The 19116-nt window shown below is 47.0% G+C and overlaps 1 protein-coding gene across 5 annotated transcripts in view; it reads left to right on the forward strand.

Moving 5' to 3' along the window:
- The window catches only part of LOC122365884 (probable indole-3-acetic acid-amido synthetase GH3.9), a 39983-nt gene extending 23683 nt beyond the window's left edge, over positions 1–16300 (forward strand). Inside the window, exons 2-7 of one of the 5 annotated variants that reach the window (XR_006253810.1) lie at positions 7821–7990; positions 10119–11305; positions 13217–13433; positions 15368–15564; positions 15650–15766; positions 15937–16300. Coding sequence is in view for 4 of the 5 variants with exons in the window: in XM_043337488.1 (XP_043193423.1) it covers positions 7821–7990; positions 10119–11305; positions 13217–13433; positions 15368–15564; positions 15650–15674 (1796 nt within the window). In the remaining variant the exon portion in view is untranslated. Of the gene's footprint in view, positions 1–7512; positions 7565–7820; positions 7991–10118; positions 11306–13216; positions 13434–15367 lie in introns of those variants that run through there. The other 4 variants (XM_043337490.1, XM_043337488.1, XM_043337491.1 and 1 more) reach the window with 4 other exon arrangements.
- The last annotated feature ends 2816 nt before the right edge of the window (positions 16301–19116 follow it).

Genomic DNA, 19116 nt, shown 5'->3' on the forward strand with positions numbered 1-19116 from the left:
CAAGGCGCTTCTGATAATTACTTTAAGTTGAATTTCGAGGTCAAGGCTGTCGTCAAGGTCAAGGCAAAAGCAAAAACGATTACTTTAGGCTGGCCTATAGCCTGACGTAATTGAACCTGACCTGACGTAATCGTTTTTGCCTTTGCACGGCAAACAGGTCGGGTCAAGGTCAGGTCAAACACCTGAAATTGGGCGTTCAGTAGCATGGACTTAAGGACCGCGTGATGGACGTCTGTCGTCACACACTTTGTCAGGAATGTGCACAATCTTTCACTCAGTGCTACACTACACAGGTAGGTATCAGTTTCTCGCAGGGGTCAGTTTAGCATAGGTTCGGGTCAAGGCCAGGTCAATCAGGTAAGAAGACCCCAAAAATCGATGTTGGCATTTGCGTCACTTGGCATATGACATTGGCACTTGTTTGTTCATATGTTACCTGGGTAAGGCATATGTTTTAATAGGACATATGCTGTTGTGAAATATGTCATGTACTTTTATCAAGACGTAAGTTTTGGGCAATTTTAGGCGGTCCGCGGTGAACTCGACGATGACATCTATTTTATCATACGAGTGCGTTCTTGGTACAAAAGGTTCTTACTCAAATACGGGTAGCGAGGGAACGCAAAACTTGTTAAATGCCGCAGCCTACTGGTTGTTGATGAACTTCTGTTGAATGCTGAGTCTTCATCCAGCATTTGACATCATCAGGCAATGAATAAATGCATAGATGAATGAGTAGCCTGGACAAGACGCGAGGTGCGTTCTTTGGACAGTTTACTTAAAGCTCCACCTGTTCGGCTGACAGGATACTTCTGATCACCATGGCATCGGGCTCGCAGATCATGTCGTCCACTCACAGCCATCGCAGCTCACTTAGCAGGGGTGTCAGTCGATCGTGGTGCCCTGCATTAGGGGCATTCCATGTCAACCGGGACAGCCAAAATCGGTCACCTCTGCAATTTTGTTCAAACTTGGTATACTTATTGCCTATTGGGTGAAACCTCTGAGGGTGAAAGGATTTTGTCATATGCCCTCGGGCTACAGAGATACAAGCTGCTAAACTTCTGCTTTTTTAGCAGAATTGGACGTGTACTGCAATCTTGAAAGATCTATAGCTTCAACATTTTTGAAGGTATTAATTTCAAACAAATTGAAACGTGTACATAAGGAGTTATTCTAGTAAAATTTGACAATTTTTACATTTTTTGATGATTTTGAATTTATTTTATTTTGAATTAATTTCTTAAAATGTAATTTGTGAAAAATGGGTACCCTTCGATTTTGCTCAAATTTAGATATTGTTTTCCACTACACGTAAGGCACAGGTGCTGAGAAAATTAGAGTGGGCCAAAGATAACTTTGGATGATATAGCAACAAGAAGTGCAACGTAGCACGGGCGGTGGAAGGGGCCGATTTCGCTAACCCCACCTGTTTATCGCCAATAACTCACGCCATAGTTAATATTAACGTCAAACTTTCAGTATCTGTCCAGGATCGAATTGCAAATCCTCTCGTGCAAGAAATAGGTAAATCGGTCCACAACTTTTCTAGTAATGGCGGTGTAAAGTTAAACATTCCTGCCGGAGCGGCTCGGCGGCCGGCGCTGGCCGTTAACGCCTGAATGGTAGACTGTGCCGGAGCGGGACGGTTCATCTTTGCACCGCGCTTCTTACCGCTGATTATGATCGATTCGTGTCAAATTTTGTGTGAAGGCTTAAAACTGTACTGGCAATCTAATGGTCAAATACCTACATACGAAAATCAACAGGTAAAAATTGAATTATTAGGGCGCAAATACAATCTGTGAATGAAACGTTTCCCGCGTCGGCCGATCTCCGCCTCTGCCGGCGACATCTTACTCTTAGCAGGCCAATAACTACCAAATTTATGGTTACATTAGCTAAAGATTCTCATAACACTATAAATGTCGTATAAAGGAAGAAATAGGGAAATCGGCCATTAACTCTTAGCGCTATGGGCGTATAAACGCAAAATATTCACTATAACAAATTTAATCACGTTTAACCTCATTTGATCTTGAAGATCTTGATCTAGGGCCATGAAATTGGCACACGATAAAGTTCCCCACCGCCCCACCTACAATTCAAATTCCGTTTTTCAATACCCTTTTTTGACTAAACCGGGCCTTTCTCCCCTAGCGCTGGGAGAGTCAGGCGTATTTCCTTTTTGCAACCAAAGAGAGGCGCTGCCGGGAGAATGCTCAATTGCATCATTAAAAAAGAAAACTGGCTTACAGCTCAGCGATGACCAGCCATCTTCGAAGCTTAGTAGTTAGTGTGCTGAGTGTACCCAACCCACCTCGTAATCTATAGGTCGCTGGATCGTGGCTAGTCAGCCTCAAGTGTTTTAACACGCGTTCATTTTTGTTTTATAGTGTTCGTATCTAAGTAGCATTTGGCCAGCCAGCAACTGCCGTGAGGGCTATACATAAGTTTACGCGTGTTAGATTAGGTCAGGTCAGGTTAGGTTTGCTTTGGTTTAATTAATGTAGAAAGAACCATCTCCGCGTAGCGCCTCTCCTTGGTTGCTAAAACGAAACGCGCGAGTGCCAGACATTACGAAGTCCAAAAGACAGTTACGTAGACGTCGGCCCATTCTGAAATTTTTATATGATGTAGCTAATGTATGAAAGAATAATACATGCAAAAATCAGCAAAATCGAAGGGTACCCATTTTTTCAGAAATTCAAAATTTATTTTTTGAATTTTAATTATGCTCATTAATTAGTTAATGACGTCCATATTGTGATCCTCAAATTAAAGCCTGATCTATTCACTCCATTTCAAACTTTGTCGCGTGGTGATATGTCTAAAACTTTAACCCGCGCGGGGCTGGGGGGGGGGTAAATTTTACCCCCCCTCGCGAATTTTTGCGATATCTCAAAAACGGCGGCGCGCAGCGCCGCCAAACTTTCAGTACCTTTTCTTACATCAATTTGACACCTTCCCTGAAAATTTGAGCGAAATCCGTCGGAAAATTTTTGAGAAATTGACGTTTTAGTGACGTCATGTTCGCCATTTTCGCCTCAAAAACGGCAAAAGTTCAAACGCCGCTAACATCTTCATTTTTAAAGGAATCAAGACGTAACAAAAAAGGTTATACGTAATTTTACTTTGTCTATCAAATGGCTATCTCGGTTTTTTGAAAATTTTGGATTTTGGCCTAAATTTTTTCAAAAAACTGATTTTTTTGGGAAAATCATTATAAAATCCAAAATTTTGAGTCTATCGAAAAAACCGGAATATATGTCAGAGAAGTGGTCTATGTGCACCTACATACCAAATTTTAGAAGAATCGGTTCAAAAATGTGGGAGTTATTCAAAATTTTATGACGTCACGACACACAATTTTTTTGAAAAATGACTTTTTTGGAAGTTCTAGACCTCGTACGGAAACAAAAATAGCACCATTCGATTCGCCGTGAAAAACTGCATCAGATAGACACCTTTTTAGGCCTTAACAACCAACTTCAAAATTTGACCTCACTTGACCTGACCTTGACCTGACCTCGACCTGAAATTCATCCAGAGGTGGTCCATATCACTTATTGAGTGTGCCTATTGAATTCTATGAGTAAAATGACCCATAAAACATGTGTCGCACATGCCCTTTTCTATATTTTGTTTTTTGGTGACCTGACCTGACCTGACCTGACCTTGACCTTGACCTCTGAATGATATTGTATGCAACTAATATTGTCTTGGTAGCCTAAGAACACGTTTTGGGCGATCAGTCTCAGTCCATGACTCCATTCTTCGGCAACTACGGTGCAAGGCCGATACTGTAGAAACTTGCAATTTGTACCCTTGACCTGACCTTGACCTTGACCTCAAACTTTAAATTAAGTACATGTTTTTAGTAGTTCGTGATGAGAGCTTTCGATTGGCGTTTGAATTTTCCAAATCGGACCATTAGTTCGGGAGATAACAGGGGGGGGGGGGTAAAATTTACCCCCCCCCCCCAGCCCCGCGCGTTCGGCTGGAGACCCCAGCCCCGCGCGGGTTAAAAGTTATGACGCTTTAAAGATGATAATGTGCCTTGCCGAAGTCAATGTTTGATGACGTGTATCTCGGAAACGTGACGTCATATCTTGGCAAAAAAATGTCTCCTTTCTTTTCACATATAGATGAGTAGGTTCACAAAGTTTCGCAAAAATCGGAGGAGGTGAGGTTCAAAATCGTCATTTTTTGTCCCACTTGACGTGGAATGCCCCATTAGTGACAATACATGCGGCAAAGTCACGCTCTGAATGCGACGCTTTGTGTTGCGGTACAGCCTCCGCAGACAAACAGTACCGCACCTAAGGGAACACCAGCGCCCCTAAGCCGATACCGATACCGGTGGCTGATGGTGCCCTGGCGACCGTGGCGTACGCGACAGTCGCGGTGGCGACATTGATAGAAAATGTACGAAGACGCCGGTCATCATGCTGACTGACTTTTGCAAATTTTCTTGTTGGCACCTAATTTACGGTAGCTTTAGGGCCTTGAATTACGTGACAATAAATTAAAAAAGCACTCTAGGACTGGAATTGTTCGACAAATCAAGGCCCATAATCACCGTCTGCGACCCTCGAGCCGTTCTCGAATGTTCCTACTGTAAGGGCATATTGCAGATTGCACGCTTAGTAAGCGCTCCCCGTGGCTAAAGTCCTCGTTGTGTGCATAATGTACAGCCCACCGCTACAGTCATGTGCGGCTTTACCAATCTCAACGAATGGCTTTAACTGGCGATTTTTTAATGCGGAGTGATCGAAAAGAAGACGTCAGTAGATGAAACTGCAGCTGCAATGGTGGCGATAAGCTCAAGTTGGGATGTTCAATAGAAAATCACAATTCTTAAGAATAGTGAAAAGTCCCAACCTTCGGATACATGTAAACTACATTTGAAGTTTCATTGTAGTCTGGCTAATCGGTCCTATTTAAGCTTTAGAAGCAGAACATACCCATGACTGAAACCGCACATTACTTCTGCTGTGGACTGTACCTATTGTATAGGTCTAGAAATTCGTCAAACAGCGGAAGTTATTCCACATGACTTGCAGACGGTAGAGTTTCGAGAAATGCGATGTTTAAAAGCGGATGCGGTTTAATGCAGGTGACAGTTTTAGGGCTGCATCGAGCGTACATGAACCTCCAGGCTCGACGAATCAAACAATTAAAACAGTTACATTAAAGGCGTACCGGTTTCGTCTATTAGACTTCTTCAGCGCCGTTGTATGAAACAAGGAACAAGAAAACGAGCACATCAATCGTTTGAAATAAATAGCACGTATTTCTGAGAACAAGGTCAGAGTAGTCGGGTACCTCCTAAATAAAACGAAATCATACATATTTTCGTGAACATGTAACAATCTATTCGGAACATATTACAATAGCTAAATAGTATTAAATCAATTGACGGTGCATATAATATGTTTCTCTCTCACTCTCTCTCTCTCTCTCTCTCTCTCTCTCTCTCTCTCTCTCTCTCTCTCTCTCTCTCATTTTTAATTTTTATCTAGATCAATGATGCTCAATTGTGCTGCAGATTTCGCCCATTTTATAAACCCACCGTTCGTGTTGATCGTTTCGTTAGTTGCGATGTACGCTGCTTCGGTTGCTTTTCTAATCGCTTTTGAAGAGCATGAAGCTATAATTTCTGTCCCCTCCCAGTTCGGTAAATGTCCCGTTTTGTTCGCATGAGCCACAAAAGCGCTATGTTCCATAAAGTTACGAAAATCTCGTTTGTGCTCTTTCAGTCTAGTTTTTGCTCCCCTGCCTGTTTCTCCTATGTATGCCTTTTCACAAATCCCGCACGGTACCCTATATACTACACTCTTATCTGACTTGTCTTTCTTTTCTTTCTTTCGTATCATCTCACCTATTTTTCGACCAGATGTCACAGCTGTGCGCGCGCCCGTCGTCTCGATTCGCTTGGCTACTACGTTCGCTAGCTTCGAATTCGGTATGGTAATGTAACGTTCGTTTTTCTTTCGCTGTCGTTCGGTCTCTGCTCTATTTCGGATCTCCATTGCCTTCCTTTTCAGATTTAAAAGAAGGCCCTTAGGGAACTTCAGTCTAATAAAAGAATCTAAGACATGTTGGATTTCCTGCTCCAGATACTCTTCGCTACATATGCGATAGGCCCTAAGAAAGAAACCTAAAACTACTCCCCGTTTGACTCTATCACTGTGTCCTGAATAAAAATGAATGTAATCTTCTTTGTTCGTTGGTTTTCTGTAAACTTTGAATTTTAGGCAGTCTCCTGTCCTTTCTATTTCAGTGTCTAAGAAGGGGATTCTACCTTGCTTTTCATGTTCAATAGTAAATTGGATCTTTGGATCTACTGCGTTAAGCTCATCTAGTCTAGATCCAAAGATCCAATTTACTATTGAACATGAAAAGCAAGGTAGAATCCCCTTCTTAGACACTGAAATAGAAAGGACAGGAGACTGCCTAAAATTCAAAGTTTACAGAAAACCAACGAACAAAGAAGATTACATTCATTTTTATTCAGGACACAGTGATAGAGTCAAACGGGGAGTAGTTTTAGGTTTCTTTCTTAGGGCCTATCGCATATGTAGCGAAGAGTATCTGGAGCAGGAAATCCAACATGTCTTAGATTCTTTTATTAGACTGAAGTTCCCTAAGGGCCTTCTTTTAAATCTGAAAAGGAAGGCAATGGAGATCCGAAATAGAGCAGAGACCGAACGACAGCGAAAGAAAAACGAACGTTACATTACCATACCGAATTCGAAGCTAGCGAACGTAGTAGCCAAGCGAATCGAGACGACGGGCGCGCGCACAGCTGTGACATCTGGTCGAAAAATAGGTGAGATGATACGAAAGAAAGAAAAGAAAGACAAGTCAGATAAGAGTGTAGTATATAGGGTACCGTGCGGGATTTGTGAAAAGGCATACATAGGAGAAACAGGCAGGGGAGCAAAAACTAGACTGAAAGAGCACAAACGAGATTTTCGTAACTTTATGGAACATAGCGCTTTTGTGGCTCATGCGAACAAAACGGGACATTTACCGAACTGGGAGGGGACAGAAATTATAGCTTCATGCTCTTCAAAAGCGATTAGAAAAGCAACCGAAGCAGCGTACATCGCAACTAACGAAACGATCAACACGAACGGTGGGTTTATAAAATGGGCGAAATCTGCAGCACAATTGAGCATCATTGATCTAGATAAAAATTAAAAATGAGAGAGAGAGAGAGAGAGAGAGAGAGAGAGAGAGAGAGAGAGAGAGAGAGAGAGAGAGAGAGAGAGAGAGAGAGAGAGAGAGAGAGAGAGAGAGAGAGAGAGAGAGTGAGAGAGAAACATATTATATGCACCGTCAATTGATTTAATACTATTTAGCTATTGTAATATGTTCCGAATAGATTGTTACATGTTCACGAAAATATGTATGATTTCGTTTTAATTAGGAGGTACCCGACTACTCTGACCTTGTTCTCAGAAATACGTGCTATTTATTTCAAACGATTGATGTGCTCGTTTTCTTGTTCCTTGTTTCATACAACGGCGCTGAAGAAGTCTAATAGACGAAACCGGTACGCCTTTAATGTAACTGTTTTAATTGTTTGATTCGTCGAGCCTGGAGGTTCATGTACGCTCGATGCAATACTTGTCCATTTATTACTACAGTTTTAGGGCTATTATGCAAGACCGGCTTTTTCATGCAGTCCAGTGATACAGTAGTCTACGCCCTACGGCATGGTTCGAATCTGGCAAGTCGACTTCAAAATGTCGTAGAAATCGTAGAAAGCAGTTGAATTTGGTGACATGGTTGGCCCGTTCTATTTCCAGGAGTAGCCGTGCTACTCCTGCTGGCCCTCGTGGACCTGAAGCGACGCGGCTACTCCAGAGACATCAGTTGGCCGGACCTCCTGAAACTCTATGTTCTCACCCAGCTGAGCAGCATCAAAATGTACCGCATGCACAAGAAGTTCGAAAGGGATGTCCGAAGCTTTGAGCAGGTAAGAAAGTATTGCTTTTGCCTAACCGTAGCATATTTATGAATCTTATTGCATGTCTGTAAAGCGTGGAATAACTTTTCGGCTTATGTCACAACTGAGCTCTCAACCCTCGCCCGAACGGGGGGGGGGGGTGCCGAACGGAACCCCCCCTCGGTTTTTCGCGAATAGCTCGCGTAAAAGCGGCTGATCGTGATGAAGCTTTCAGTACCCTCGCGTTAATCAATTTTACACATACCCGTAAAATTTCATGACCCTGACGCAAATGACCTCTGACCTGTGACCAACTTTTAAAGACCATGTTTGTCGGCTCGGATTAGCCGCGCGTTTGCAAGTCTTTTCGTGGTTTCAAACGTTCAAACAGGTGATATGATTTTGTTCCCATGCATCGGTGGGTGTCAAGATCACTTGAAGTTCAGGTCAGGTCATTGACCTTTGATGACCTCGGGTCGCTTTTTCCAGTTTTATATGTTTCTAGGCTAGTTTTTGGAGCTGAATTCGAATTTAGCAACCATATGAACAATTACGAAGTAGTTTTGGTGCCTTCGTAACATATTACGAAGCTGTCAGAGGCGGTTGACACCTACTACGAATACTCGGCAGGACCCCTACTGGATAACCTGACCTGACCTGACCCGACCTGGCCTAAATGCATCAAGATATCGTCTGTAATTAAATCTAACATGATATTCGTGATCAGCATCCTGAAAACCCTTATAGCAGCCACACTTAACAACGTTCTAACAGGTCCCGATTTTCCCAGCTTTTGAGTCATTGACCTGACCTAGAATGTCAAGTGTCAACCGATGGCGTAAGACCTTATCCCACGAGCCGCTGGGGGGGGGGGGCATAAAGTTGCCCCCCTTTACATTTTGTGAAATATCTCCGAAAGCTGATGAGCTACGAACGTGAAACTTGGCATAGCTTCAAATGAATACCTAGGCAATGTTTGAGGAAAGTTTGGTGGTTGTAGCACCTAAGATGACGTCACAGTGACGTCATAAAGTTTTGTCGTTTTCCGATATGGACCGTTTCTGATGACGCTGAGCATGAAACTCAACTGTAAATGAACTAGACAGCACCTGCTGTCATTCTAAAACATCTAACTACACTTCCATCTAGTTTCTGACCAATAATCGACCGTTTATATTCGGTCCCATATATCTGATGTATCGGCCAATCTATAATTTCACTTATGACGTCACTGTGACGTCATTTCAAGTGGGATCGACACCAAATTTGGACACAACCTCGGCTAGGTATTCAGGAAGATGTGTACAAAGTTTCGCTTCTCTATCTCTTCGCGTTGTGACGATATCGTCGCAGACGTAAGGGGGGGGCAACTATGTGCCCCCCCAGCGGCCGGCGGGTGGCGCGGAGGCCCAGCGGCCGCCGGGTTAAAATTGGGTATCATCGGCTTCCTCTCGTCACGGGCAACACGCTCGATTTTTTCTGCGAAGCTCTAGCTTGATCAGGGGCGAAACGGCAAATGGGCAGCAGACCCTCCCCCATACGTTCACGGAGCTGGAAAAACACCAATACGGGCGAGGGTTAAATCACATCTCGGACGTTTTTGTCAAGGGTTTTGCTAGTGACATGAAAACTGTGACTTTAACATGACAATTGTCTTCGGGGCATTTTAATTGAAGTTAACCAGCGACTCTCGTGATTTGATGTTACACAATAGTCGGTAGAGCGTTACACAATAGCCGGTCCTGTAGCTCAGTCGGTAGAGCTTTGGACTCCGCGTGGTGAGAGCACGCGTTCCCGGTTACAACAGTGCGGGTTCGAAGCGCGATGGGCGCTTCACATTTATGGGCCTCCTGAGAGGGATGGTTGCGGTTGGTGGCAGGCCGTAGCCAGGCGAAGTTAGTGAGGTGACCGGCCGTGCGCGGCTATGTGCGCACCTTAAACTTTGGACTCTAAATTCTGCCACAGAACCGGAATTGCGCGATCGGAGGGTAGAGGGCAGGGTCAACGCAATACGCTTCGCTTAGCGGCGGCTCTGTCCTTGTGAATCCCTCCAATCAAGAGGTTCGGACTAAATTTATAAGAAAAAGAATAGGATCAATAAGACATTCTGGGGTTTATTTTCCAAGCTAAGAATATAACATTATGGGCCTATTTTCAGGCGCAATCAATTTTTCTGATGGACCGGATCCGCCGCTCAGAAAATACAGGCTTCGGAAGAGACAACGATTTTTCCTCCATCCGCAGCGTGTCAGACTTCCGACGGAGTATGCCGTTGTTTGACTTCCCGCAAATGGAGGACTACGTCAACCGGCTGGCCGACGGAGAGAAATCAGCCCTCCTTGGCGACAAGGATGACGTCTTCATCTTCATCACATCCTCAGGAACTACCGGCAGAAACAAGCGGATCCCGATGTCTCAGCAGGCCGCTAGGGACATGCAGAACCAGGTGCTGTTTGGCCCGCTGCAGTGGGTCGTTCGCCGCCATTTCCCCTGGAATCTGAGGCGCATTCTCAACGTGAACAACGGCCGTGTGCTGGAGAAGACCAAGGGCGGCTACACCGTCAGCGCCGCCGCGCACGTCGTTTACGCGCGCATGAACACGCTGACGGCGGAGCTGTTCACCACGCCACTCGTCGGCCAGCAGGTGAAGAGCGAGTTCGAATCTCACTACATCCACGCACTTTTCGGCCTCTGCGACAAGCACATCAGCGTGCTGCGCACAGTGTTCGTGTTCAACTTCCTGACGTTGATGCGCCGCATCCAGCAGAACCTGCCGGACCTACTGCGCGACATGCGCCGCGGCCGCATCAAGGAGGACCTGAACATACCGCCCGACGTGAGGGAGGAGCTGAACCGTCACCTGAGGCCGACGCCGCAGCGGGCCGACGAGGTCGAGCGCGAGTTCGCCAAGGGCATGGCCGGTATCGTGCCGCGCCTCTGGCCGCAGATGGATCGCACCAGCGGCATCTGGTCGGGCAGCACCAACGAGACGTACTACCGCGAGGCGCGCTACCTGCTTGGACCCGACATCCCCATGCTCAGCTTCACGTACAGCGCCTCGGAGGGCTACATGGGCTCCAACATCGACAGCTGGACCGGGCCGCCGCGCTACACGCTCATCCCCGACATCATGTTCTACGAGTTCCTGCCCATCGTCCACGACCGGATCCCGGAGCTCGGGGAAATCGACCGCCGGGATCTGCTGCTCGGCCACGAGCTGGAGGTCGGCAAAGAGTACGAGATCATCATCACCAACTCGTCGGGCTTCTACCGGTACCGCGTTGGAGACGTCATCAAGGTGGTGGGCTTCTACCAGCAGGCGCCGCAGATCGAGTTCCTCTACAGGTGGGTTACTTCCGCCGTAGTACAGATATAGGCGCAGACCGAGCTCCTCTATAGGTGCGTCACTGCTGCTGCAATACATAGATACAGGCGCAGTCTGCGCTCCCTTGCATATGGGTCACTCCTTCGTGATACAAAGATACAGGCGTAAGCCGAGCTCTGCTATAGACGGGCCACCCTTGCGTGATATGCTTTTATAGAATGTTTTTTTTCACCGGATGCTGACCGGATGCAAATATCTTTAGCACAACACGTGAGCTAATGTGTCGAAACATTTTAATAGGATAAAGCATATTTTGGATTGTTTTGTATAAAATGTCTATGCAGTTTATTCAGGTCTTTGTATTTGCAGCCAGTAGCCACACATCGCTTGATTGCTCGTAGATCGTTCCTGGCGCACCCCGGGTTTTTGGTACCATTCTACCATTTTATACCGCTCTATCAATTGATCTCCTGTAGCAACAGACTATGCTTTATGTCCTCTAGGGGAGAGTGTGGAAAGATGCCCAGGGTTTGACTATGTCATATATTATTCGAAAATGACGATCGGAAAGCCAAAACTTGGAGTTTCAACGGAAGCCAACATCATTTTTCTCCAAAAATATCACACTTTCGTGCCTGAAATATGATAACTTTTTTTGCTATTAAGCATTTTCCTGAAGAAGTGAAAGGGGGCATCTTACCCTACAGGGTGGGAAAGACGCCCCCTGGTGTTGGGTAAGATGCCCCCTGCACTATAAGTGACATAAATAGGCAGGTGAATCGCCTGAACGAATCAGAAGTCCCTTCGTGCCTGCAGTAGACACCAAACGTCATCGTAAGGGCCCTCAAAAGTAGTCGTAAGGGGCTTCAGAAGTCATCGTTAGGGCCATCATAGTCCAGCGTGGCCAAACAAGCCTCCGTGGTGGCGTTCGGAGACCACTGTGGGGCCCTTATAGGTCTTCATGATGCTTGAGGGCCCTCGAGCCCATCGTGGGGACCTCAGATGCCAGCGCGGCCCGTGGAGCCAACGTGGGAACCCTCAAAGGATGTCGTGAGGGGCCCTGGAACCAATAATGGGGCCCACAGAGGCCGTCGTGAGGGCTCTCAGAGTCAGATGCCGCCCAAAAAGTCGCTGTGTGGGCCGAGAGACCGGCATGGGGAGCACCCGACCGTACCTGATTCTCAATAGTCCCAGATCGGCTTTTGTCTCTCATCACAAGTGTGTAATAAATGATTTGACGGGCTGCTTGAAGAACAGCCTGCGGATTTAGGGGGGCGTCTTTCCCCATCAGGACAGGGGGCATCTTACCCCAAGGTACCGAAGTAACATTAAATCAGCACAATTTGTTAGCCATAAAACTACACCCTGAAACAAACTGTTTGGGACACAGTACACGCATGTTAATGCATCACGACTATCAAGATTACTTTACTACGACGACTATAGCAAGGGACGCAAAAATTATCTACCTTCTTTGATATTTACAATGTTTTGACGCCAAAATATTTTTTGAAAGCAGCAAATAAAAAACATGCAATCACCAGCCAGCCGTTGCCCAACTGAGCTTCGCAAATTTTTGTGCAGTTAACAAGGCAGGCTTCCGCTTTACGCTAAGAACATTAATTTTCAGGTTCGATTCTTTGTTTCCCCGCTAGAGGGGGTGGGGCGTCTTTCCCACCCTGGGCATCTTACCCCACTCTCCCCTACTTTGCCTGTCGCCGTTTCACCGATTTATGCAGCTGCGCATGGCCTGTCCTCGGGTTCCTCAGGTCGGTCCAGTCTCTGAACGTCTGCGGCCCGTGACCTGTTCTCGGGTTCCTCAGGTCGGGCCAGTCGCTGAACGTCTGCGGCCCCTGACCTGTCCTCGGGTTCCCCAGGTCGAGCTAGTCGCTGAACGTCTGCGGCCCCTGACCTGTCCTCGGGTTCCCCAGGTCGGGCCAGTCGCTGAACGTCTGCGGCGAGAAGACCTCTGAGGAGGTGTTGTTCCGCGCGCTGCGCGACGCCGCGCGGCAGTGGCCCTCCCAGCTGAAGGACTACACGGCGGCCGTCAGCCAGTTCGCACTGCGCCGCGAGGGCGACCTCAGCCTCTGCTATATCCTCTTCATCGAGCTGGAGGGCGAGCCGCTGACCGAGGCTCAGACCGACCTGGTGAGTTGGAAATGGGACACAGTCCGACTGAGACATATACATACAGACTGAGACAGACTGAGACACAGACCGACCTGGTGAGTCAGGACTGGGACACAGCCCAACTGAGACACAGACAGACTGAGACACAGACCGACCTGGTGAGTCGGGACTGGGACACAGTCCGACTGAGACACAGACAGAGACACAGACAGACCTGGTGAGTCGGGACTGGGACACAGTCCGACTGAGACACAGACAGAGACACAGACAGACCTGGTGAGTCGGGACTGGGACACAGTCCGACTGAGACACAGACTGAGACACAGACCGACCTGGTGAGTCGGGACTGGGACACAGTCCGACTGAGACAGACTGAGACACAGACCGACCTGGTGAGTCGGGACTGGGACACAGGCCGACTGAGACACAGACAGAGACACAGACAGACCTGGTGAGTCGGGACTGGGACACAGTCCGACTGAGACATATACAGACTGAGACAGACTGAGACACAGACCGACCTGGTGAGTCGGGAATGGGACACAGTCCGACTGAGACACGGACAGCCTGAGACAGACTGAGACACAGACCGACCTGGTGAGTCGGGAATGGGACACAGTCCGACTGAGACATATACATACAGACTGAGACAGACTGAGACACAGACCGACCTGGTGAGTCGGGACTGGGACACAGGCCGACTGAGACATATACAGACTGAGACAGACTGAGACACAGACCGAGCTGGTGAGTTGGAAATGGGACACAGTCCGACTGAGACACATACAGACTGAGACAGACCGAGACACAGACCGACCTGGTGAGTTGGGACTGGGACACAGTCCGACTGAGACACGGACAGCCTGAGACAGACTGAGACACAGACCGACCTGGTGAGTCGGGAATGGGACACAGTCCGACTGAGACATATACATACAGACTGAGACAGACTGAGACACAGACCGACCTGGTGAGTCGGGAATGGGACACAGCCCGACTGAGACACAAAGCGACTGAGACACTGACCGACTGAGACACAGACAGACTGAGACACAGACTGACTGATACACAGAGCGGCTGAGACACAGTCTGAGCGAGACACGGACCAGCCTGCATAGAGTGTAGACACACCAACTGAGATACAGGCCTACGGAGACACAGAGCGACTGAGACACAGAGCGACTGAGACACAGGGCGACTGAGGCACAGACTGACTGATACACACAGACACTGAGACACAGATCGATTGAAACACAGACCGACTGAGACACAGACTGATCGAGACACACAGACACTGAGACACAGATCGATTGAAACACAGACCGACTGGAGACACAGACTGATCGCGAGACACAGACCAACCTGGAGACACATCAACTGAAATACAGACGACTGAGACACATGCCAACTGAGATACAGACCGGGACACATCAACTATGGCACAGACCGACACACAAACTGACACACAAATTGAGACACACAGTGAGGCAAGGACCGACTGAGACACAGGCTGACTGAGGTGCATGCCGGTGAATGAGACACAGACTGACTGAGACACGGACTGAGTGAGACACTGATTGCGTGTGACACAACTGAGACATAGACTGAGTGAGACACAGGCCGACTGAGACGCAGTGACTGTGTTCCCACACCAGCTAAGACAAAGACCGATCCGGTGAGGCAGAGGCCGGTCTGTGCCTCACCAGATCAGGCTGCAGAGGCACAGTGGAGGTGCTTGATAACTCCCAGGATATTGGGAAAATGGACAGCTATTGTCCAAAAATGACTACCTGGCCAAAGCATGTCCGATGACAAGATTATCATAAAGCTGGTCGTGAAATGCCTGTCGCTATTTATTTAAGTCTCTATTTTGGCCTACTTTATGTAATGATTAGTCACCCCCCCCCCTGATTTGGTTTGCACCGAGTTTGTGACTGCGTGTCCGTCGGCAGGTGGACGAGACACTGCGCGACCAGTCGGAGGAGTACGCCAGCTACCGGACGCTGAAGAAGCTCTCCAAGATGACCGTGCACCAGGTGGCGCCGGGCACCTTTGCCCGGTTCCGCTCGCACCTCATTGAGACCACGGCCGTGGCCGCCAACCAGTTCAAGATGCCGCGCGTGCTGAAGAGCCCGGACAGTGTCGCCTGGTTCATGGACCACGTGCAGAAGTAGAGCGGACTGCCGCGGTGATGGGTGACATCGCGTGCTGAAGAGCCCGGACAGTGTCGCCTGGTTCATGGACCACGTGCAGAAGTAGAGCGGACAGTATCGCCTGAAGAGCCCGGACAGTGTCGCCTGGTTCATGGACCACGTGCAGAAGTAGAGCGGACTGCCGCGGTGATGGGTGACATCGCGTGCTGAAGAGCCCGGACAGTGTCGCCTGGTTCATGGACCACGTGCAGAAGTAGAGCGGACTGCCGCGGTGATGGGTGACATCGCGTGCTGAAGAGCCCTGACAGTGTCGCCTGGTTCATGGACCACGTGCAGAAGTAGAGCGGACTGCCGGTGATGGGGGAGACATGTTCGACAGGAGAAAGACAAAACGAAAATGTTGCCTTTTCAATGCAATTTGAAGAGTGAATACCAGGGTCGGAGCTTCCTACCGAGGGGTGGGGCGGCTGCCCCAGCAAATCATTTTTCGCATTGAGGAGCTTTGAAATGTTTGCGTAATGGAAAAGATTATCTCCATAATGATAGGAACTGATTCAGTGTAGCATTTAATCCAACTTAACAATGGGCATTGTACTTGTAGGTTTGACGACATTTTGCCCCACAAACTTTCAAGAAAAGGCTCCACCAACTGAGCAATGATGAAATGCAGATGTGATGCGTGTTTTTGTTTCTCCCGGAGTGTGAAGTAATAGTAAAAAAGTATGATTTGAACACTGTCAATTTCCTTGGACCTTGTTGATCAGTATCTGTAAGAATCTTGGTTGATCCAGGTGGGGGACGGGACATACGTGTATATCGCCTGAGGTGGTTGGATGTCGAATTGTGTCTTCACTTAATGCTCAATGCAATCGCTGCGACTTTTTACAAGACCCTCTCGCGATCATCATTCCTTCCTTTCAGCTGCTGATCTCGCTATTTTGACTATCCCCACGCGAAATAAGATGAATTAAGCCAACATTAGGTTAAAAAATGAATATTATGACACAGAACACTTCTTTTGAAGGCGATGAGTTGAGCGGTTGGGAGCCTCACAAAATATGTTGCAGCTATGACGCGTTGCATTAACTAGCACACAAATATTGTGTTCAAAAGGTTGGGCAGGAACCTCGCAAGCACTTGTTGAATAACGTGTGTAGTATTTAGTCTCGTAGCAACAAGTAAGCGTTGCGAAATTTCGAACACTATTGAGTGCGCCAAGATCGCCGACATTGACGAGGTCAGGTGAATGTTGTCAGCTGATATAGTAATGATGAAAAACGATTAAATTTAGCTTATGTTTGATATTGCAAGCAGAAACTTGTTTCTTAGCTATACGGTAAGTTTTGCTTACGATATAGCTTACGGTCTTAGCTGATGGTAGTAAATAAAGCTTTGTAGGGATCAATTTAAACCATCCTATTACCAAATGTTTAAAAAATTAATTAAGGCTACTGAAAATGGTGAGCAGGGTCGGGAAGAGGGTCACGTGACTGCGCCCCCCCCCCCCCCACTGTCAAGCCTCTGAGAATCTTGGCTGATCAGCTATCATGAAGCGTCTGTGTTTTTTTTTTTAATTTTGTCTTTTGTAATATTTCCGACTCAGTGAACGACGGAATGCAGCGCGGGCATGCTGTGCCGCAGAGCACAGCTGGCTGGCGGGACAGCCGGCGCACAGCGGGACAGCCTACCCACACTGCGCACAGCGATTACGTGACAAAAGATCGTAAGACAAAAGATCGTATGGAAGATCGTAGGAAAATGATCGTAAGATAAAGATCGTATGTTGTAAAAGATCGTACGAAAAAAATCGTAAGCAAAAGATCGTAAAGCAATTGATCGTATGAAAAAGATCGTAGGAAAATGATCGTAAGATGAAGATCGTATGTCGCAAAAAAATCGTACAACTAAATATCGTAAGCAAAGGATCGTAAAGCAAAGGATCGTATGAAAAAGATCGTTGGAAAATGATCGTAAGATAAATATCGTATGTCGCAAAAGATCGTACGACCTAAGATCGTAAGCAAAAGATCGTAAAGTAATGTATCGTATGAAAAAGATCGTAAGAAAAAGATCGTATGTTGTAAAAGATTGTACGACAAAAGATCGTAACGTTAAGTTCGTAAAGTAACTAATCGTATAGAATAGTGTTGGAGGTAAATGATTGTAGCAAAAAACCCGTTAGCCGCACGATATTCTACGAAAAACCGTCACGTGCGTGTGCTGCTGTGACCTGTGGGGTGGCCCTCTTGGGGTGCTCAAGTCTTATTGGGCGGGTGCTCAATCCAGCATTTGGGGTGCTGAAGCACCCCCAATGACATACAAATTCACCCATGCTTAGATTACCTTATATAAAAAATATGAGATATAAAACTACGAATATTTATGACGTCGTGTTATCCACCAACTTCGAAAATGTTCATGTCCACAATTGTATGCAGAAATTCACAATTATGAGTGTGACTACCATGGGCTTCGATGCCCCTCACGGCTGGGTGTGCCCCCTATGCCAAAGAAGGCCCTCACGTTTCACTTGTTACCAATAATATCGTACCTACCATTTTTAGGGGACTTTTCATAATACATCGAAGGCATTGATAAATCAAGAACAATCCTGTAGAGTTTGTTTCAAGATTTGCATTATGCAATCGCGGTTGCGGAATATCGACAACATTTTAGGAGTAAAAGGTGGTGCCGCAAGCTTTTGCTTTCCAGCCCCCACCCCCTCCCCTACCGGGCGCCGCAAGTGGAATTGCGAGGGACACCACAGGGGCCGTATTCACGTCGATCATTTTCATAAGAATTTTCTTCGTCTTACGTATTTTTTTTTTATTCACGTGAACTCCGTCGATAAAAACTTAAAAAGTGTTGACGTGAATACCAAATTATACTTACAAAAGAAAATCGACTTACGAAGTTGACGTGAATACGGCCCCAGGTCTACCAGAGGCACCACTGGCCTCGCAAGGGCACAATGGGTCTGTCAGGGACACCACCAGCCTCTCGTTGGCACTTAGAGCTTGTCAGGAACACTACAGGCCTGCCAGGACCCATGTGCAAAAAAAAAACTGAAATAGGGCAACACCTAAATGAAGTGGTCGAAACCAAAATTCGAGATTCGTTGAGTCTATTTTTTATTTTGGGAATAGGTAGGGGCACCATTTCGATTCATGACCCTCCCTCGAAGTTTTCCTGGATCCGCCCCTTACATGAGTGCGTGTGCACCTGGGGGCTTTGGGGTGCCCCTTTGGGGGTGCAGAAGCATTATTAGGGATGCAAAAATGATATACACATCCACACTCATGTGCTAGAGCTTCAAAGAAAGGAACAGGACAGCTGAGTCCTTTCTGTCAATACGGATATTTAAGCATCAGCTATTAGCCATCTAAGCTCTGAAACAACATCAATGGTCGAGCTTACGACGCCACTAACTACGCGAACGTAGAAATTAATAAGCTTTATATGCGCTGCAGTTTGGCTGCACCATGTGAATACCATATTTTGGCTGTACGATCTTTATCTCATACGATCATTTGGCGTACGATCATTTA

Source organism: Amphibalanus amphitrite, unplaced genomic scaffold, assembly GCF_019059575.1.
Source record: "Amphibalanus amphitrite isolate SeventyFive unplaced genomic scaffold, NRLGWU_Aamphi_draft 000770F_arrow, whole genome shotgun sequence".
Taxonomy (NCBI): Eukaryota; Metazoa; Arthropoda; class Thecostraca; order Balanomorpha; family Balanidae; genus Amphibalanus; species Amphibalanus amphitrite.